This window comes from Jaculus jaculus, chromosome X (assembly GCF_020740685.1).
Source record: "Jaculus jaculus isolate mJacJac1 chromosome X, mJacJac1.mat.Y.cur, whole genome shotgun sequence".
Classification (NCBI taxonomy): domain Eukaryota; kingdom Metazoa; phylum Chordata; class Mammalia; order Rodentia; family Dipodidae; genus Jaculus; species Jaculus jaculus.
The window spans coordinates 152464033-152485723 of NC_059125.1; the positions used below are offsets into that span (position 1 = coordinate 152464033).

Genomic DNA, 21691 nt, shown 5'->3' on the forward strand with positions numbered 1-21691 from the left:
TTTAAAAATTTATTTTGAGAGAGAGAGAGACAGAATGGGCACCAGTGCCTACAGCTGCTGCAAACAAATGCCAGACACATGCACCACCTTGTGCATCTGGGTTGTCTTACATGGGTCCTGGGGAATCAAACCTGGGTCCTTTGGCTTTTAAGGCAAGTACCTTAACCACTAAGCCATTTCTCCAGCCATCTCCTGCATTCGTGGTATGCATCTCTGCATAGGAGTTTCCTTGAGTTTCAGTTTCTTTCTTTCTTTGCTATTATTTTTTGGGGGGTTATTTTTGTTTGTGTTTTCATTTTTTTGGTTTTTCAAGGTAGGGTCACGCTCTAGGCCAGGTTGACCTGGAATTCACTATGTAGTCTCAGGGTGGCCTCAAATTCCTGGCATTCACTATGTAATCTCAGGGTGGCCTCAAATTCCTGGCAGTCTTCCTACATCTGTCTCCCTAGTGTTGGGATTAAAGTCATGTGCCACCATGACAGTTCTCTTTGTTTTTATTTTGCTTGTGTGTATGCTTGTGAGTTCATATGTCTGTGAAGGGATGGGGTGTGCATGTACATGAGTATGCATGTAGAGGCCCAAGGTTGAGATCAGATCATGGGCTCTTCTTTTCATTTTACTGAAATGAGTTCTCTCATTTGAGCCCTGAGCTCACTGATTTGGCTAGTCTGTCTAGCTATCTAGTTTGTTCTGGGATCCCATCTCTTGCTTTCCAGGTGCTGAGATTGCTTGCAGCTCCCAGATTTATATTTATGTGAGTGCTAGAGATCTGAGTTCCAGTCTTCATGATCTTTTTTAAAAAAATGTTTTTTAGGGCTGGAGAGATGGCTTAGCGGTTAAGCACTTGCCTGTGAAGCCTAAGGACCCCGGTTTGAGGCTCGGTTCCCCAGGTCTCACGTTAGCCAGATGCATAAGGGGGTGCACGCGTCTGGAGTTTGTTTGCAGAGGCTGGAAGCCCTGGCGCGCCCATTCTCTCTTTCTCCCTCTCTCTGTCTTTCTCTCTGTGTCTGTCGCTCTCAAATAAATAAAAAAAAAATAAATAAATAAATTAAAAAAAAAAACTTTCTGTTTTCAAGCCAGGCATGGTGGCACTTGCCTTTAATCCCAGCACTTGGGAGGCAGAGGTAGGAGGTTCACCATGAGTTCGAGGCCACCCTGAGACTACACAGTGAATGCCAGGTCAGCCTAGAGCTAGAGTGAGACCCTACCTTGGAAAAACAACAGCAACAAAACCTTTATGTTTTCTCTTTCTGCCTTCTTGTAAAGCCAATGGCAAACTGCAAATGCTGTGATTAGAATATTGACTGAGTTTTGCATATGCCTGTAATCCCAGCACTTGGGAGGCAGAGGTAGGAGGATCACCATAAGTTTGAGGCCAGCCTGTGACTACATAGGTCAGCCTGGACTTGAGTGAGACCCTACCTCAAAAAACTAACAAAAAGGGCTGGAGAGATGGCTTAGCGGTTAAACACATGCCTGTGAAGCCTAAGGACCCCAGTTCAAGGCTCGATTCCCCAGGACCCAACTAAGGCAGATGCACAAGGTGGCCTATGCATCTGGAGTTCGTTTGCAGTGGCTGGAGGTCCTGGTGTACCTATTCTCTCTCTGTTTCTCTGTCTGTTGCTCTCAAACAAATAAATAAAAATAAACAAAAAAGATTTTTTAAAGAAAAACAAAAAAAGGAAAAAGAAATGGCAGGCCTAGTGGCCCAAGCTCATAGTCACAGCACTCAGGAGACTGAGGCACAGAGAACATGAATTGGAGGCCAGCCTGGGCTAAAGAAATAAAAGTGTGGGAAAAGGGAGGGAAAGGAAAGCAAGGGCATAAGAAGCCCAGATTCAGGGTCTCGGTGGCCTGCTGGAAGGCGACATATGGAAATGGCTGTAAGTCTCAGTTCTCCAGGCTTCTTGTTGGGTATTTGTGTGTCATTAGCCCTTAGGGTTATGGACCACTGGGAAAAAAGTCCTGAGCTAGGATTGAGTTTAGCACTGGTGTGCATCTGACAGGCCTAGCCAGGGGAGACCAGGAAACCGCAGCAGGTGGCCCCGGGCGCCCTAAGGAGCGGGCACGCGCTCCGGGCCCGAGGGGGTGTGGCGCGGCCGCGCGCGGGTTCCAGGGTTGCTGGAGGCAGCCGGCGCGGAGCTGGGGGGTGTTGAGAGGCGCGCGCCTTGGACGCGGCCATTGAGCGGAGGGGTCACTTCCCAGGGCCGGGTCGCTCGAAGGCTCATGGGCGCCCGGCTCTGTGCACTGGGGTTCCCACCCCCGGGAGGCGCAGCACCCCCTCCCGCGCGCCCTGTGGCTCGGGCGCTCCCGACCGGCCCTCCCTGGGCGCCCCCTCCCGGTGAGGTGGTACGGTCCGGGTTTAAAAGGCCCAGGCGGCCTCGGGCCAGCCCAGTGTGTGGGCGGCGGCGGCTGGAGTTCGTGTGGTGCGCCGGGCGAGGCGGCCGGACTAAGCTAGCGGGGCTGGTGTAGGGCACGGGGTGGGGGGGCGCATCCACGTGGCCGAGACATCCACCCCAAGTCAGCGGCGGCCGAGGGACAGGTAGGTAGGTAGCCTGCATCCCCACCGTCCGTGTGCGGACAGTCTGCTCCGTGGCCCAGGATTCAGGCAGTCTCATCTTAGGGGTCAGGCCCCTACCCCTGCCTCTCGAACCTGTTCTGCCCTCCTGAACAGGTAGGCAGGGCCAATTCAAGCATAGCCCCCTTGCCTGCTAGAACCTTTTGTAGCGGAGGAGCATCGCTTCCAAGCACTGCTGCAGAACCTCCATGGACTAAGGTGTCCTCGGGTCTGTTGAGGGGTCCACTATTGGGGGCAGGGCTGACTGAGCCAGCTGCTCGGTGAGAGGCATTAAGAGGGAGCGGGCTTTGGACCCACATCTCTGCATGGAGCGTTTCCCATCATCGTGCTCTTTCTGCTGGCAAGACTGTACAGGGGGGCTGGGTGTGCCTGTTGTGCCCGAGGTTGCCCCTTAGAGGTGGGGGCTGGGTGGGGTTTGGGGCTGCAAATCATGACTCTCCAGGTCCCCTTCCCAACCTGTTCCTGGTCGGTTCCTAGTTTTGTCTTTCTTCAGGGTGTAGAGGAGGTGAGGACAGGATGCAGCCTCTCTTCTCTTTAGTCGTCCTTTCTTCTCTGGCTGTTGCATTAAGGATCCAGGATGCAGACCTGACAAAAGAGCCCCAGCCATATGATCAATCTGAGCTGAAACTTTACAGTTTCAAGCTGGGCTTGTTCCTTGTTCTAGCAAAGCTGGGCTTGTTCCTTGTTCTAACAGATGCCTGTTCCCCTTTCTCTTGTCTGTGCCTCCTCGGCTTGGTTTCCAATATCCCACGCGCCATAGTGAATACCTCCTGTGTCCCTTGGGGATTGGGCACTGACAGGGTAGCACCGAGGTCTTGCCCCATTGGCTGCTGAGACACTGCTCTGCTGTCTTTGCAGCCTGGGGCCGGCTGGGTGTGGCCTGGGGGTGAAGTGCCAGTGCTGGCCCTATCCCTATGACCCTGCTCCATCTCCCCAAAGCTTCAACTGTGTTTGGGGATGTTGCCTGTTACACATAAGACTCCTGGAAATCTCAAGGATGGGTTGGGCCCACTGCCTCTCCCCTCCCTAACTAACTAAGTTAACTAACTAACCCCTGGATCTGCAAGAATGGCCTGCCGGGGTATTTGTCTGGTTGTGCCTGAAAAAAGCTTGACTTACATCCGTCTCAGCATGAGTCTGTGCAGGCAGTCTAGACTTGGCTTTGTGTTGTGGCTGGGAGGCCAGACAGCAGGCTTCTGGACAGCCAGCAAAGGCCCTCGGGGGGGAGGTACCTGGGCCCAGGAGCTCTCGATGTGGTGGTACTGAAGGCAGCCTCAGGCCTTCATTCCCCAGAGCTCTGCCTCAGGGTTCCTGGTGGCAGTGCCACTATGGAGTAGCTTCCCCACCCCATCCCCTGGCTTGTGATTGTTCTTTCTGCCTGTATCCTTCCCCAGCTCAGGCATGGGATATCTGTGGTCTGGGGCTTCCCTGTTGCTACTTTCCTGTACGGCTGGCTGCCCTCAACTCTGGGATGTGATGCTTGAATCTCAGTTCGGAGAGCTTCCTGCCCAATCTTTCCAAGCATCTGGCTGTGCTGCCCCCTTGGGTGTGGCCCAGCTGAGGCGAGGCCTCCTGGCTCCTTTCCAGTGCAAGGGGTGGGGGATGATTGATGGCCCCCAAGCCTGCCTGTGCTTGCTGCTCACTCATTCGCTCTGCCAGAAGCCCCTCCTCTCTCCCAGTCTCAGTCACCATCTGGGGCTCTGTTGTGGTGTTGGGTGAATGGCCCTTGGCCCCCTGTGGCGCAGAGTCCAGCCTGCTGGGCAAGGCAGGCAAGTGGAGGAAGGGCAGCCTGGGCCTGGGGCCTCGGGCCTCTGACTCCCACTTGCTATCTTTCCTCAGGCCTGTCCCCCGTGCAGCTGCCGGCCATGCCCACTGTCTGCCTCCTTCGGCTGCTATTCCTCACCATAGGGGGGTGCCTGGGTAGCAGCAGGCCCTTCCGTAGCTTTGTGGTGACAGATACCACGCTCACCCACCTGGCTGTACACCGAGTGACCGGGGAGGTGTTTGTGGGTGCAGTGAACCGAGTCTTCAAGCTTGCTCCCAACCTGACCGAGCTGCGGGCTCATGTCACAGGGCCCGTTGAGGACAACGCTCACTGCTACCCACCTCCTAGCATGCGTGTGTGTGCTCACCGCCTCGTACCTGTGGACAACGTGAACAAACTGCTCCTCATAGACTATGCAGCCCGTCGCCTGGTGGCCTGTGGCAGCATCTGGCAGGGCATCTGCCAGTTCCTGCGACTGGATGACCTCTTCAAGTTGGGTGAACCCCACCACCGTAAAGAGCACTACCTATCAGGTGCCCAGGAGCCTGACTCCATGGCTGGCGTCATTGTCGAGCAGAGCCAGGGGCCCAGCAAGCTGTTTGTAGGCACTGCTGTCGATGGCAAGTCAGAGTACTTTCCCACCTTGAGCTCCCGCAAGCTCATCGATGATGAGGACAGTGCGGACATGTTCAGTCTGGTGGGTGAGCTGTCCCTGTCTGCTCAGCTTTTTTTTTTTTTTTTTTTTTTTTTTGAGGTAGGGTCTCTGTCTAGCCTGGGCTGACCTGGAATTCACCAGGTAGTTTGAGGCTGGCCTTGAACTCCCAGCGATCCTCCTACCTCTGCCTCCCAAATGCTGGGATTAAAGGTGTGCGCTGCCATGCCCGGCTCCTCAGCTTTTGGTGTCCAGCCCTTGTTTACTCCTTTCCCTGTGTTCCATCTCTGCCTCGGTCAATCCCTGATCCAAGAGGGGAACTTGTAGCCCCTCACTGTCACAGAGATGTAGATCAGCTGCTAAGGATGGTGCTGGACAGAGTCCACGTGTGGTTAGCCTGTCTGCAGCGTGGCAGATCTCTGGGTTCCTGTGATTGTTCAGGCAGGGCAGATTGGGGACCATGCGGGAAGCCCCTGAGGACCACATTGTTGGAATAGTGTTGGGAGGCTAAAGAGGGTTGGATAGCGGGCCCCAGACTTCATCCCACATTCATACTTCTCCCTGCTTCCCAGGTATACCAGGATGAGTTTGTCTCTTCTCAGATCAAGATCCCCTCAGACACTCTGTCCCTATACCCTGCCTTTGACATCTACTACATATATGGCTTTGTCAGTGCCTCCTTCGTGTACTTCCTGACGCTTCAGCTGGACACCCAGCAGACACTGCTAGATACAGCAGGCGAGAAATTCTTCACATCCAAGATTGTGCGCATGTGTGCGGGCGACTCAGAGTTCTACTCATATGTAGAGTTCCCCATTGGCTGCTCCTGGCGTGGTGTAGAGTACCGCTTAGTACAGAGTGCCCATCTGGCCAAGCCTGGCCTGCTGCTGGCCCAGGCCCTGGGTGTACCTGCCGATGAGGACGTCCTCTTCACCATCTTCTCTCAGGGCCAGAAGAACCGGGCCAGCCCACCTCGGCAGACCATCCTCTGCCTCTTTACCCTCAGCAACATCAATGCCCACATCCGGCGCCGCATCCAGTCCTGCTACCGCGGGGAGGGCACGCTGGCCCTGCCCTGGCTGCTGAACAAGGAGCTGCCGTGCATCAACACCGTGAGCCCCTTGCCTACCCTGTTGTCCCCTTGCCAGATTTTACAGCTCTTCTGGCCTTCTGCCCCTCTGCTAGGCTGGCCATTCAGTCCCAGGCTTGACATGGCCCTGGAAGTGACACCTTAGTCCTGACACCCATTTTTCCTTTCTTGAGATCCCCACCACCTCTCTTCTTAATGTGGTGGCCTGTGTGTATACTGCCCCATTCCTCTTCCTGTCCCTATGTCCATTCCGCCTTCTTCCTCATTGCTCCAGCTAAAGTCTTGCAGGCCCAGGCTTAATTCATCTGTCTCTGGTCTTCCTCCCCAGCCCCAATTTCCTTTGGAGTCCCAGGGCAAACTGTCAGGCATGGTTGGAGAGCAGTGGCTTCTATAGCCTGCTCTCTTGCAGAACAAGGGATCTGATGGCCTCTGTCTAACTGGGACTCTCACATACCCCTCCTGTATCACTAGCCCATGCAGATCAATGGAAACTTCTGTGGGTTGGTGCTGAACCAGCCACTGGGTGGCCTGCATGTGATTGAGGGGTTGCCCCTGCTGGCTGACAGCACCGATGGCATGGCCAGTGTGGCTGCCTATACCTACCACCAGCACTCCGTGGTCTTCATCGGTACCCGCAGCGGCAATCTGAAGAAGGTCGGCCTTGGAACCCTTGGCTTATGGGAATGGAAACATGTTCTGAACATTGGGACAAGGGCTGTGGGTGGAAAGATGCACATGAACCCTGGGACACCCTGGACAGGGTGTGGTGACTTTCTAGGCTAGGTCCCAAGTGCCCTGCCCCTTGGGTGACCCTTATGCTACCTAACTTACTGGCATTTCAGGATTGAAACCAGGGTACCCTTTGCACCTTATTTTCCTTGGCCTGAGGCGGTGTCTAGGGGGGCCACAGATCGAGTCCTGGGCCTATGGAGGCCCTCACTTCAACTCAGCTACAACCTAGAAAGTAATGGGCTTAAGAGAATGTGCCGTATACAGGGTGCTGCGGTGGCATGAGGCTGGCCTGTCATCCAACTGCCCCGTCTTGTGGCTCAGGTGCGGGTCGATGGCTCCCAGGATGCCCAGCTGTATGAGACAGTCTCTGTGGTGGAGGGCAGCACCGTCCTCCGTGATCTGCTCTTTAGCCCTGACCACCGGCACATCTACCTCCTCAGTGAGAAGCAGGTGGGCCCGAGGTGGGTGGTGGTGGGGGGTGGCGCGGGGGTGGGCTGGGTGCTGACGTGGCTGTCCCCAGGTGAGCCAGCTCCCGGTGGAGACATGTGAGCAGTATCTGAGTTGCGCGGCCTGCCTGGGCTCAGGGGACCCACACTGTGGTTGGTGTGTGCTGCAGCACAGGTGAGGGCAGCAGGGGCAGGATGTGAGGCAGTCATGGGCTCCCTAGGGCCACTGGGGAGACGGAGGGAGTTAGGAGGGCCCTGCCAACTGGACAGGAGCCAGCCACCCTTGTCATTCCTGCCTTTACCCACCTACCCACTTCTCCCCAGCTGTGCCCTTGAGCCTTCCCCTCCCTCCCTCCTTCCTCCACTTTCTCCAGCTAATGAGCGGAACTTCTACCCTGAGTGACGTCCCTTGGACCCCAGGGGATGAGGCCAAGGCACACTGTTGCCTGGCACTTTGAACTGGGTAGGCTGTCCCCTGTTCCCCCAGCCTCTCACTTCACCCTCACCTGGGCCCTCCCAGGACAGTGCTGGGACCGGCTCTGGCCTGTCTTCGTGCAGGTGCTGCCGTGAAGGGGCCTGTCCAGGTGCCTCTGTCCCACATGGCTTTGCAGAAGAGCTGAGCAAGTGTGTACAGGTGCGGGTCCGGCCCAATAATGTGTCAGTGACTTCACCTGAGGTACAGGTAAGTGACATGGAGGGTGCTTGGGTATGTGTGTATGCTGCATTGGGGGGGTGCACCCTGCTCTGAGCCCTCTGCCTCCCCCAGCTGACCGTAGCCATGCGCAACGTACCAGACCTCAGTGCGGGTGTGAGCTGTGCCTTTGAGGAGGTGACAGAAAGCGAGGCTGTACTGCTGCCCTCCGGCGAGCTACGCTGCCCCTCACCCTCCCTCCAGGAGCTCCAGGCTCTTACCAGGGGCCATGGTCAGTGGGTTGGGGCCGTCAGGGGTAGGGCAGGGCAGGATGGGGGTGGATTCTTGCCCTGGGCTAGTTATTTACCACCCTGGGCTTTCCACAGGGGCTACCCGCATTGTACGTCTGCGGCTGCTCTCCAAGGAGACTGGTGTGAGGTTTGCTGGGGCAGACTTTGTCCTCTACAACTGCAGTGCCCTGCAGTCGTGAGTATCTGGTCTGGTACCCGTTTCTACCCTTGGGGATAGAAAGGTGGCTATCTCTCCGGTTTCGGGGGTGGGGGCGGGCATCAGGTCGTCCCGAGTCCATTCCCATTTCTCTCCATTCCTGATGTACAGTACAGGCTTTGGGCATATCCTGGCTAGCTTCTTGCTTTGTTTCCCAGTGTGTCTTGTGGGAAGGTGGTGCAGAGTGGCGTGGCCTTCCCTGTTATTTCTGAAGCCACTTCCCCCAACTGCAGGTGCATGTCCTGCGTTGGCAGCCCTTATCCCTGCCACTGGTGTAAGTACCGCCATGTGTGTACCAGCCACCCACACGAGTGCTCCTTCCAGGAGGGCAGGGTCCACAGCCCCGAGGTGAGACAATGCTGCATGCTAGGCAAGGGGCCTGGGCTCCTTGAGGGCTGCCTCTTTGCTTTTCCTTTTGATCTCCTCAGCTTCTCTGGGCCTAGAGCAGGGTGGTGGCCCCCATTTGCCTCTGACATGTGCTGTCTCCCCAGGGCTGCCCTGAGATCCTGCCTCGAGGAGACCTCCTGATCCCCGTGGGTGTCATGCAGCCACTCACCCTGAGGGCTAAGAACTTGCCACAGCCTCAGTCAGGCCAGAAGAACTATGAATGTGTAGTCCGGGTGCAGGGGCGACAGCAGCGAGTGCCTGCTGTGCGTTTCAACAGCAGCAGTGTGCAGTGCCAGAACGCCTCGGTGAGCCCCTGCCTGCGCCTCCCCTTGCAAGTACAGGCCAGGGACAGCTGGGGTGGTTTTTGTCTAGACCCAGTTTGCTGGTCTGGAAGTCTCAGGTGGCCTTGGCAGGGACTCTGAATCTCACCAGGGATTCCTGAGTTGGGGGAGGGGTCTGCTCACACGGTTCCATTTTCCCTAGTACTCCTATGAAGGTGATGAGTTTGGTGACACCGAACTGGACTTCTCTGTGGTCTGGGATGGAGATTTCCCAATTGATAAGCCTTCCAGCTTCCGAGGTGATGGGGGTGACATGGGACCAAGGAGTATGCCTCCTGGGCAGGGTTGACACTGCTGGGGGCAAGTCTGGAGGCCCTTGTGTTATCTACTTCTCGGCCACTGCCTGCTCCATCAGCAGTTCCCTTGTACCTGCAGCCCTCCTATATAAGTGTTGGGCCCAGCGGCCCAGCTGTGGCCTCTGCCTCAAGGCTGATCCCCGCTTCAACTGTGGTTGGTGCATCTCAGAGCACAGGTGCCAGCTGCGGGCCCATTGCCCAGCCCCCAAGAGCAACTGGATGCACCCAAGCCAGAAGGGTGCCCGATGCAGCCATCCCCGCATCACCCAGGTCAGTCAGCCTCACCTACCAACTCTGCCTTGCCTGATGGGTCCCCATGAGTCCGAGCTGATGCACTCACCTCTTATCTTGCTCTGCAGCTCCACCCACTCATGGGGCCCAAGGAGGGAGGCACCCGGGTCACCATTGTGGGTGAGAATCTGGGACTCACACCGCGCGAGGTGGGCCTGCGAGTAGCTGGTGTGCGTTGCAACTCCATCCCCACGGAGTATGTCAGTGCTGAGAGGTGAGTGTGTCCACAGGGGCACACCCTGTCCTTGTCCACCACAGCTGACCTTGACCACCTCTGATCCCTAGGATCGTATGTGAGATGGAGGAGTCGCTGGTACCCAGCCCACCACCAGGGCCCGCTGAGCTCTGTGTAGGTGACTGTTCTGCTGACTTCCGCACACAGTCCCAGCAGCTGTACAGCTTTGTGGTGCGTGGCCCACCAGCCCCTTTCCTTTCACATCCCTTCTCCCTTCCTCATCCAGGGGAATGTGGAGTGGCCCTTGCTCCTCCTAGGGGCTGGCTCCTCCCTCCCCTCAGGGCTGCTTCCTTCCCAGACCCCAACATTTGACCGTGTGAGTCCCACTCGGGGCCCAGCTTCTGGAGGCACTCGGCTCACCATCTCTGGAACCTCTCTGGATGCCGGCAGCAGAGTGACAGTGACCGTGAGAGATGGGGAGTGTCAGTTTGTGAGGTGAGCTGGGACCCAGGTTACCCTGGGCTGACCATTGCTTGGAGGACCATGAAGGCAGGGTGGTTGAGAGTACCAGGCCACCTGCTTTAAGTTCCCTTCTTACTCATATAGGAGAGATGCAGAAGCCATCGTGTGTATCTCACCTGTCTCCACCCTGGGCCCCAGCCAGGCCTCCATCACCCTTGCCATCGACCATGCCAACATCTCTAGTCCTGGAGTCATCTATACCTACACTCAGGACCCCACTGTCACTCACCTCGAGCCTACCTGGAGCATTATCAAGTGAGACCCTGGGTTAAGGACTGAGTCTGATCCCTGGGCTTTTCACTGGGGGCCTTGGGCATCAAATGGTTCTTCCTTGAAGCTCAAGTCTTCATCAGTAGGGGGGACAGAGTTGACCTGACCTCACATAGTGTGATACCTGCTGGAGGATCAGGGGGTCCCTGGGCGTTCATGACAAAAGGGTTGGGCTGGAGCTGGGCGTGGTGGTGCACGCCTTTAATCCCAGCACTTGGGAGGCAGAGGTAGGAGGATCGCCGAGAGTTCGAGGCCACTCTGAGAATACATAGTGAATTCCAGGTCAGCCTGGGCTAGAGCGAGACCCTACCTCAAACAAACAAATGAAAAAAGGGTTGGGTTGGGAAAGCAGCCTGAGACCCTTACCCTCTCTGCAGCGGAAGCACTGCCATTACTGTGAGTGGTACTCACTTGCTGACAGTCCAGGAGCCCCGAGTACGAGCCAAATATCGTGGTATTGAGACCACCAATGTAAGTAGCAGCTTCCCTCTCCTCGCCCCACCCTTGTTACCCATGGTTTCACACACTGGGATGCCCATTGTTGTCTCCACAGACATGCCAGGTGATCAATGACACTTCAATGCTGTGTAAGGCCCCTGGCATCTTCCTTGGGCGGCCTCAGCCTCGGGCCCAAGGAGAGCACCCTGATGAGTTTGGTTTCCTGCTGGACCATGTGCAGACAGCCCGCTCTCTCAATCGTTCCTCTTTTACCTACTACCCTGACCCCAGCTTTGAGCCCCTTGGGCCCTCTGGTGTGCTGGATGTCAAACCAGGCTCACATGTTGTGCTGAAGGTACTGGGCGTAGAGGAGGTAGCAGACAGGACAGGAAGGGCGGAGAGCTGGGGAACCCTGACTGACTATCATCCACTTCCAGGGAAAAAACCTGATCCCGGCTGCAGCTGGTAGCTCACGTCTCAACTACACGGTGCTGATTGGAGGCCAGCCATGTGCACTCACGGTCTCAGACACACAACTCCTGTGTGACTCCCCCAGCCAGACGGGCAGACAGCCTGTCATGGTGAGTGTAGGCTGGGAAGCCCACTACAACAGCCTTCGGTGGGCAGGGGAGTTGGTTCACCTCAAGCCTGTTCCTGCAGGTGCTGGTGGGCGGCCTGGAGTTCTGGTTGGGGACCCTGCACATCACAGCTGATCGGGCACTGACCCTGCCAGCCATGGTGGGGCTGGTGGTAGGGGGTGGCCTCTTGCTGCTGGCCATCACCGCTGTGCTGGTCGCCTACAAGCGCAAAACTCAGGATGCAGACCGCACACTCAAGCGGCTCCAGCTGCAGATGGACAACCTCGAGTCCCGTGTGGCCTTGGAGTGCAAGGAAGGTGCCTGAAACGGAGGGTGGGCAAGGGCTGAGGGGCTTCCCTGCTTCCCGCTCCGCTCACGCCCCCACCCTCCATCTCTCCAGCTTTTGCAGAGCTGCAGACCGACATCAACGAGCTGACGAACCACATGGATGGTGTGCAGATCCCTTTCCTGGACTACCGGACCTATGCCGTGCGGGTGCTCTTCCCCGGCATTGAGTCCCACCCCGTGCTCAAGGAGCTAGACGTGAGACCCTGCAGCCCATCTGTGCCCCCTTTCCCTCAGGTCATCCCACCTGCCCTCTGAGACTCCCCAATCCCCACAGACTCCGCCCAATGTGGAGAAGGCCCTGCGTCTGTTTGGGCAGCTGCTGCACAGCCGCTCCTTCGTGCTAACCTTCATCCACACTCTGGAGGCACAGAGCAGCTTCTCCATGCGTGACCGGGGCACTGTGGCCTCACTCACCATGGTGGCCCTGCAGAGCCGGCTCGACTATGCCACTGGGCTGCTCAAGCAACTGTTGGCAGACCTCATAGAGAAAAACCTTGAGAGTAAGAACCACCCAAAGCTGCTATTGCGAAGGTATGTCATTGTCCCATCTTGGCCACATCCCTAGCCGGCCCCACCCTTGTCAGGCTGGGACCTGAGCACCCATTGCCTGTGCTAGGACGGAGTCAGTGGCCGAGAAAATGCTCACCAACTGGTTCACGTTCCTGCTGCATAAGTTTCTGAAGGTACGCTTGCTTGGTGGGCTGGGCAGCAGGGAGGTAGGTGGGTTGGTGGCAAGATGGGGAGGCACATTTGTTCCTGACCCTGGTCGTAGGAGTGTGCTGGGGAGCCGCTTTTCCTGCTATACTGTGCCATCAAGCAGCAGATGGAGAAGGGTCCCATCGATGCCATCACAGGCGAGGCCCGTTACTCCCTGAGTGAGGACAAGCTCATCCGGCAGCAGATTGACTACAAGACCCTGGTGAGCATGGGGCCAGGTGGGCAGGAGACAGGCTGTGGGGGAAAGCTTGCCTGGGACTGATGCTGGGACCCCTTATAGACCCTGCACTGTGTGTGTCCGGAGAGCGAGGGGAGTGCCCAGGTGCCGGTGAAGGTCCTCAACTGTGACAGCATCACCCAGGCCAAAGACAAGCTGCTTGATACTGTGTATAAGGGTATCCCATACTCCCAGCGCCCCAAAGCTGAAGACATGGACTTGGGTGAGGCCCTTCCCTTTCCTCCTGACCCTCACCCATGCACTCTTTTGGGGCCCTCATTCTCCTCACCTGAGCTCTGTTCCTTAAGAGGAGTGGGATTGAGGTTAGGGGGATGCCTCTAAAGGCTGACTGTGGCCAACAGAGTGGCGCCAGGGCCGCATGGCCCGCATCATTCTTCAGGATGAGGACATCACTACAAAGATCGAGTGTGACTGGAAGAGGGTCAACTCATTGGCCCACTACCAGGTGAGGAGCTGGGAGCTGTGACCCTTGCTCCCTTTGGCCCTTGTCCCTGCACTTACAAGCCCTCCTCAAAGAGTTTTGGGCGCTACACATGTGCACACCGAAGGTCCTGGGTGGGTGGTAGTGCCTTGGCTTCCTGCAATACCCCTTCTCTGACTCTGGTACCTCCAGGTGACAGATGGCTCATTAGTAGCACTGGTGCCCAAACAAGTGTCTGCCTATAACATGGCCAACTCCTTCACCTTCACCCGCTCCCTCAGCCGCTATGGTAGGTGTCCTTGGCATGGTGGCCTCTTCTGGCCCTGTGCTCTGAGGCTGTACCAGCCATCCTGGGAAGCCCCAGGTAGCTAGCTAGGTCCTGGAGGATTTCCTGGGAGATTTCTAGTTCTGTAAAGCCTAGAAATAGGGAGGGGTGCCAGGCGTAGTGGTGCATGCCTTTAGTTCCAGCAAGGGTAGGAGGATCACCATAAGCTCAAGGCCACCCTGAGACCATATGGTGAATTCCAGGTTAGCCTGGGCCAGCGTGAGACTCTACATTGAGAAAACAAACAAAGTGAGGCATGGTAGCGCGCACCTTTAATCCCAGGCACTCAGGAGGCAGAGGTAGTAGGATCGTACTGAGTTCAAGGCCACCTGAGGCTACATAGTGAATTCCAGGTCAGCCTTGGCCAGAGCGAGACCCTACCTCGAAAAAAAAAAGGAAGAAAACCCCAGAAGAAGTAGGGAGGGGTGAAGAGCAGACAGATCTCACTACAAGCTGCTGGGTTCCTGGAAGACAGTGAGGCAAGTGGGTGGGCAACAGCCAGCAGCCACTTTGGCCTAAAGGTCACATGTATTGTCTGTCCCAGAGAGCTTGCTCCGTGCGGCCAGCAGCCCAGATAGCCTCCGTTCCCGGGCACCCATGCTCACACCTGACCAGGAGGCAGGCACCAAGCTGTGGCACCTGGTGAAGAACCACGACCATGCTGATCACCGAGAGGGGGACCGTGGTAGCAAGATGGTTTCTGAGATCTACCTGACACGGCTCCTGGCCACCAAGGTGTGAGCCTGCCCTGTGCCACCTTGGCCTCTGCATAGATACCTTATAGCCCAGCCTTGGCCCTGACCCAACCTGGTCTTGCTAGGCAGAATCCATTTTCTCAGGGCCTTTGCAGTACCTCCAATCCAGAGGTCATGGTGGGTCCATTTTAGGTGTATTGGCTCTTTGGGGGAGCCCTTCTGTCCCAGTCTGTCAGATTTGAGGAACATTCTGACAGTTCTCTCATAACCTTTAGTGTTGCTATCACCCACAGGGCACATTGCAGAAGTTTGTGGATGACCTCTTTGAGACCGTGTTCAGCACGGCCCACCGGGGCTCAGCCCTGCCCCTGGCCATCAAGTACATGTTTGACTTCCTGGATGAGCAGGCTGACCAGCGCCAGATCAGTGACCCTGATGTGCGCCACACCTGGAAGAGCAACTGGTACTGCCCTATTCCCAGCTGATCCTGGCCTTTCTGGGGATGGATGAGCTAAAGACACTGGTACCTTTGCCAAGAGGAGGCAGGGTGGCTGATCGTGGTTCACAGTCAGGAGGCACAGGGTGGTAGCTTGGCCTGGGGCTGGCTGTGAGTCTGCACGTGGAAGCGGCTGGGGTGGGAAAGTGGGAGATGAGGAGCAAGTCCACCACTGGGATGTGGCCGTTTGCTCTCCACGACCCCAGAGAAGAGATGCTGATGGCTTGACACAGGTGAGGACAGTGGAAGCTGCAGGGGGTTAAGGACAGAAGGCCATCTATTATTTGTTATTTCCTGAAGTCCAGTAGACACTTAGAGAAAAGGCAGTTTACCCTAAAATGTTTCTTTCCTGTCACCCCAGGACAAGACATGAGCTAGCAAGATGGGACTAAGAGATGAAGGAGGTCAATGAGGGAGAGGGGACCCACAGGGCCACTAGGGAGTCTTGAGTGTGTGTCCTTCTGTTCAGCCTGCCCCTGCGCTTCTGGGTGAACGTGATCAAGAACCCGCAGTTTGTGTTCGACATCCACAAGAACAGCATCACGGATGCTTGCCTGTCGGTGGTGGCCCAGACCTTCATGGACTCCTGCTCCACGTCAGAGCACCGCCTGGGCAAGGACTCACCCTCCAACAAGCTGCTCTACGCTAAGGACATCCCCAACTACAAAAGCTGGGTGGAGAGGTGGGCCCAGAATGAGGCTGTTGTGTAGGACACCAGGCAGGAGCTTCCCTACCCAGTCAACCTGTCTGAAGCTGGCCAGGCACTGAGGACAGGGGTTTGGGCTTTTGGGATGTGTATGTGACTGACTTATCCAGAGTCCCAACAGGTACTACCGAGACATTGCTAAAATGGCATCCATCAGTGACCAGGACATGGATGCCTACCTGGTGGAGCAGTCCCGCCTCCATGCCAGTGACTTCAATGTCCTAAGTGCACTCAGCGAGCTCTACTTCTATGTCACCAAGTACCGCCAGGAGGTACGTTGATGCATCCCTGAGGCCCTTGGTTGCTTGTGGCTTAGGAGCAAAGGCAGGGGGGTTGAGGAGGCAGGAAGTGGCACAAGAAAATGGGTGAGATAGGGGCTACAGATCCCGTGCCTTAGTTTATGTATAGTCCCTCCCTTGACTGAGCCTTAGGGATAGTGCAGACAATAATCTCCCTATAGATGCTAAGTCTTGAGGAACACAGAAGGGAAGGCACTGGCTGGAGCACAGACTTCCCACTGAGTAAAAGTTAGAGGACTGGAAAACAGGGAGGGATGGGCCAAGAAGTGTGAGCGTGGTCCAGAGGTGGGTGGGACCAGCCATTCGTAGAGCCTTGCTGTTTGGGATTGGGGTCGCCAGTACTCAGGAGCATGTAATGCTGTAGACTTGACTTCCGGTTCATACTCATCGGAGGGACTGAATGTGGGTTGCAGGCAGAAGAGGGATCAAGGATGACCACAGAGCTTCTTGCCTAAGCCGCTGGTAGAGTGCGATTGGTTGCTTAAGCATGAGTTGGGAAGACTGGGTAGAACAGTCCATGGGGCCTCGTGGGCGGACAGAGCCAGGATTCTTCAGAACCAGCCAGGCCCACATGAAAAGTGCTAATGTCCTGGGGGAAGCTAAGAGCTGTCACAGGATAGGTGGCAGGGATGGTACCAAGGTAGATTGGGCCAAACTGGGAAGGTTAAGCCCAAGTACCACTTTTCAAATGTCAAGTAGGCAACTAGATGTAGAAATGCGGTCTCGGATGGGGATACACCTTTGGAGCCAGTAGATGGCATTTAACGCCCTGAGTCTGGGTGAGCTCACCAAAGGAAGCTGAGGTTGTAGAGGGAGATCAGGACCAGGCACAGAGCCTTGGGCCTCGTAGGAGTGAGAGAAGAGAAGAACTGACAGAGCAGTGGGAGGGAACCCAGGAATGCTTGCTTGAGGTAGCCCTGCAGTCTGATCGAGGGCCCGGCATGGGTCAAGGAAGGAGTGGCCAATTCTGGCCAACTTGCGAGGCCTTCCAGGGATCACAGAGCCCTGAATAAGAGCAATTTGTGTGAGGGTTAGGAGGGAATAGGAATTGACAACTGCAAGTGGGGACCATTCTTGGAAGGGGCTGCACACCAGCTTCGGCAAGAAGAAAGTTCTGTAGTTGGAGGAGTTTGGGGTCAAAGAGAAGTGGGTGGTTTTGCTGATAAGTGAGAAATTTGAGCATCAGCTTGGCACAAGGGCTGCAGATGTGAGGGTGAGGGGTGCTGAGGCCCGTGGGAGAGAAGCTCCCTATTGGGAAGGGTGGCTTTGTTCAGGAGAGGCTGGCCCTTCCTTGGAGTCCAGCTCCAGTGAACTTCACCCCCTAGATCCTCACCTCACTGGACCGAGATGCCTCTTGTCGGCAGCACAAGCTGCGCCAGAAGTTGGAGCAGATCATCAGCCTGGTGTCGAGCAGCAGCTGATTGGGGTGGAGTCTGTGAGGAGGGGACTCCTCTGGTCTGAGCTCTCCTCCCATCCAGGATGAGCCCCGGATCGGGTGTCATGGGGAGGACACCAGACCAAGATGCCCCCAGCACACCTGGGCCCTCTTCATTAGTGCCTTGCTTTGGGCCCTGCAGGAGGAGGGGGTGACAGGACCAACCCCCCCCCACCAGCAGCAGCAATACCCCCACCCTCCTGCCCTTGTGCCCCTGTGTTGGGAGAGCCCCTGCCCTCCTTACTGTGTGTACCCCACCCACCTATTTATTAACTTAACTCCACCTTGTTCTCCATCTGTAAATATGCGTGCTCCATGGGATATTGCCAGCCTCATGGACTTTCCTCCTCTTGAGTTGATCTGGGCCCTGCCACTTGCCCTGGCTCCTTTGTACCATTGCCAGCCATGGACAGGATCTGCCACCTCACTTTTGCTCTGGCAGGTCCCATCTATATCAAGAAGGGAGCCTCAGTACCAGGAGCATTTGGGATAGGACGATGTTTCTGAAGCTGCCATCAAACTGGCTGAGCCAGGCCAGGCCAAGCCAGTGTCCCCCTGCAGACCTCATTCCTAAGGGGGTCTGTTGTCTCTGAGTACCCAGAGAACAATTAACCAGGCTGTGCTGGGGGCCAGACCTGGGCCTGGGGCTCTGGAATGCCCCTTTTCCTGGCCCTACTGCCAAACTTCCTCAGTGTTGTCGGCACTTGCCCTGGACCCCCTCAGCCTCAGCTGCCCTGTTGTGTACCCACCCCAAGGGGCTGAGGTGGCAGTGCCTTACTGTTTTGTGTCTTCTGCCTCCTCTGAGGAATCTGGCCCCGTATCACAGTCCCAGAACCCCAATTTTCTCCTCTTTTGTTGCATGAATTTTTCTTTGTGTAATGTTTTTTGGTTTTTTTCCTAATTAAATGTTGGGAAACGGGGGTCATTGTGTGTGGCTTTCTCTTTGCAGCAGGTGGGTAGAACTCTTGGTTGAGATGAACCCTCATTCTGGGAAAAATGGTAACTCTCTGTAGGGTCTCTGAGGATTTGAGAAGGGACAAAGCCATGGCCAATCCATCAACAAATCCTGGTGGCTCTAGCTTCAAGATACATTCAGGACATGGCATGCTCCCTTCTTCCCTCTCTGTCCCCACCCAAGTGTGCTTGTCTCTGCTTCTGCCCTAGCCCCCTTTGTCCCATTCTCATTGCGGGAAGGGAGCAGTGCTGTTAAGGCATCAGGTATACTCGTCCCCAGTGTTCAAGACTCTTCAGTGGCTGCATTCGCATTCCAACTTAAGACCTGGAACTCCTCAACTTGGGCGGTAGCTTCCTACAAATGACCCATCACTTGTTAGATGATGCAGATGCAGAGGACGGAGAGCACCCTTTTCTTTCTTTGGGAGGGGGTGGTTTCAAGGTAGGGTCTCACTCTAGCCCAGGCTGACCTGAAATTCACTATGTAGTCTCAGGCTGGCCTCAAATTAACAGCGATCCTCTTACCTCTGCATCCCAAGTGGTGGGATTAATGCGCCACTGTGCCCGGCCTATGATTTTTAATATTTCATTTATTTATTTCAGAAAGAGAGAATAGGCATGCCAGGGCCTCATGCAATGGCAAAGAAATTCCAGACACATTTGCCCACCACTTTATGCATCTGGCTTTATGAGGGTGCTGGAGAGCAGGCTTTGCAAGCAATTTTTTTTGAGGTAGGGTCTCACTGTAGCCCAGGCTGACCTAGAACTTACTATGTAGTCTCAGGGTGGCCTCGAACTCAAGCAATCCTCCTACTTCTGCCTCCCCACCCAGTGCTGGAATTAAACGTGTCCACCACCATGCACTACGCCTGGCTTTTTTTTTTTATTCATTATTTATTTATTTATTTGAGAGCGACAGACACAGAGAGAAAGACAGACAGAGGGAGAGAGAGAGAATGGGCGCGCCAGGGCTTCCAGCCTCTGCAAACGAACTCCAGACGCGTGCGCCCCCTTGTGCATCTGGCTAACGTGGGACCTGGGAAACCGAGCCTCGAACCAGGGTCCTTAGGCTTCACAGGCAAGCGCTTAACCGCTAAGCCATCTCTCCAGCCCATGGCTTTTTTTTTTTTAAAGCAAGCCCAACAGACTGGCTTTCTTAAGAGAAAGAAAGGCAGGGGGCAGCAATTGACGCTCGAAGGCCTCCAGCCACTGAAATCAAGCTCCAGACGCTTGCACCACCTTGTGCACATGTGCAAACTTGTGCACTTGTGTCACATTGTGTGTCTAGCTTATGTGGGAGCTGGAGAGTCGAACATGGGTCCTTAGGCTTTGCAAGCAAACACCTTAACTGCTAAGCCATTTCACCAGCCCAATCATGTTTTTTAAAATTATTTATTTTTATTTATTTATTTGAGAGAGAAAGAGAGAGAATGGGCACACCAGGGCCTCAAGCCATTGCAAATGAACTCCAGATGCGTGCACCCCTTGTGCATCTGGCTTACATGAGTCCTGGGGAATCAAACCTGGGTCCTTTGACTTTGCAGGCAAGCGCCTTAACCACTAAGCCATTTCTCCAGCACCCAATCATGATTTTAAAAAAAATATTTTGTTTTTTATTTGTAAGCAGAGAGAGAGGGAGAGAGAATAGGTGCACCAGGGCCTCTAGCCACTGCAAATGAACTCCAGGTGCATGTGTCTCTGTGCATCTGGCTTTATGTGGCTACTGTGTAATCAAACCCTGGTCATTAGGCTTTGCAGGCAAGTGCCTTAACTGTTGATCCATCTGTCCAGCCCTTACTTTTTTCTTTTTCTTTCTTTAAATATTTTATTTTTATTTATTTATTTGAGAGAATGAGGCAGAGGAAGAGAAAGAGAGAAATAATGGGTGGGCCAGGGCCTCCCATGCCTGCAAACAAACTCCAGATGCATGCATTACCACTCTGGCTTATGTGGGTCCTGGGGAATCAAATGAGGCTCTTTGGCTTTGCAGGCAAATGCCTTAAACACTAAGCCATCTCTCCAGCCCTATTTTTTTTTTTTTAATTTTTATTAACATTTTCCATGATTATAAAATATATCCCATGGTAATTCCCTCCCTCCCCACCCCCACACTTTCCCGTTTGAAATTCCATTCTCAATCATATTACCTCCCCATTACAATCATTGTAATTACATATATACAATATCAACCTATTAAGTATCCTCCTCCCTTCCTTTCTCCACCCTTTATGTCTCCTTTTCAACTTACTGGCCTCTGCTACTAAGTATTTTCATTCTCACACAGAAGCCCAGTCATCTGTAGCTAGGATCCCCATATGAGGGAGAACATGTGGCGCTTGGCTTTCTGGGCCTGGGTTACCTGACTTAGTATAATACTTTCCAGGTCCATCCATTTTTCTGCAAATTTCATAACTTCATTTTTCTTTACCGCTGAGTAGAACTCCATTGTATAAATGTACCACATCTTCATTATCCACTCATCTGTTGAGGGACATCTGGGCTGGTTCCATTTCCCAGCTATTATAAATTGAGCAGCAATAAACATGGTTGAGCATGTACTTCTAAGGAAATGAGATGAGTCCTTTGGATATATGCCTAGGAGTGCTATAGCTGGGTCATATGGTAGATCAATCTCTAGCTGCTTTAGGAACCTCCACACTGTTTTCCACAATGGCTGGACCAGATTGCATTCCCACCAGCAGTGCAGAAGGGTTCCTTTTTTTCCACATCCCCGCCAACATTTATGATCATTTGTTTTCATGATGGTGGCCAATCTGACAGGAGTGAGATGGAATCTCAATGTAGTTTTAATCTGCATTTCCCTGATGACTAGTGACGTAGAACATTTTTTTAGGTGCTTATATGCCATTCGTATTTCTTCCTTTGAGAACTCTCTATTTAGTTCCTTAGCCCATTTTTTGATTGGCCTGTTTGATTCCTTATTAGTTAACTTTTTGAGTTCTTTGTATATCCTAGATATTAATCCTTTATCCGATATATAGCTGGCGAAGATTTTTTCCCATTCTGTAGGTTGCCTCTTTGCTTTTTTCACTGTGTCCTTTGCGGTGCAAAATCTTTGTAATTTCATTAGGTCCCAGTGGTTAATCTGTGGTTTTATTGCCTGAGCAATTGGGGTTGTATTTAGAAAGTCTTTGCCAAGACCAATATGTTGGAGGGTTTCCCCTACTTTTTCCTCTAGCAGTTTCAAAGTTTCCGGTCTGATGTTAAGGTCTTTAATCCATTTGGACTTAATTCTTGTGCATGGCGAGAGAGAAGAATCTATTTTCATCCTTCTGCAGATATTTATCCAGTTTTCAAAACACCATTTGCTGAAGAGGCTGTCTTTTCTCCAATGAGT

General features: G+C 54.4%; 1 protein-coding gene across 4 annotated transcripts; it reads left to right on the forward strand.

The window, feature by feature from the left end:
* Positions 1–2410: 2410 nt before the first annotated feature.
* Plxna3 (plexin A3) lies at positions 2411–18299 on the forward strand. Of its 4 annotated transcripts, none has more exons than XM_045140176.1 (33): positions 2411–2542; positions 4418–5040; positions 5568–6107; positions 6557–6739; positions 7139–7267; positions 7338–7438; positions 7822–7945; positions 8030–8186; positions 8281–8380; positions 8560–8749; positions 8893–9093; positions 9272–9368; positions 9505–9695; positions 9785–9930; positions 10002–10122; positions 10250–10386; positions 10498–10668; positions 11061–11154; positions 11237–11476; positions 11559–11702; positions 11782–12016; positions 12100–12242; positions 12322–12578; positions 12664–12730; positions 12820–12966; positions 13045–13204; positions 13344–13447; positions 13616–13712; positions 14293–14483; positions 14737–14906; positions 15409–15621; positions 15767–15917; positions 17270–18299. In XM_045140176.1, exons 2-33 carry the CDS (start codon positions 4444–4446, stop codon positions 17363–17365), a joined length of 5694 nt encoding a protein of 1897 aa, XP_044996111.1. In that variant the 5' UTR covers positions 2411–2542; positions 4418–4443; the 3' UTR covers positions 17366–18299. The 4 variants fall into 4 exon arrangements, with proteins under 4 accessions (XP_044996111.1, XP_004672175.1, XP_044996112.1 ...); XM_004672118.2 differs by having other exon boundaries at positions 8635–8749; XM_045140177.1 differs by having other exon boundaries at positions 2418–2546.
* The last annotated feature ends 3392 nt before the right edge of the window (positions 18300–21691 follow it).

Bases quoted from the DNA above. Each gene is read 5' to 3' on its own strand.
- Plxna3 (XM_045140176.1), top strand. From the start codon at position 4,444: ATGCCCACTGTCTGCCTCCTTCGGCTGCTATTCCTCACCATAGGGGGG. The intron at 12,243-12,321 runs GTGAGACCCTGC...CAATCCCCACAG, and splicing joins CCGTGCTCAAGGAGCTAGAC to ACTCCGCCCAATGTGGAGAA. The intron at 12,579-12,663 runs GTATGTCATTGT...TGCCTGTGCTAG, and splicing joins CCAAAGCTGCTATTGCGAAG to GACGGAGTCAGTGGCCGAGA.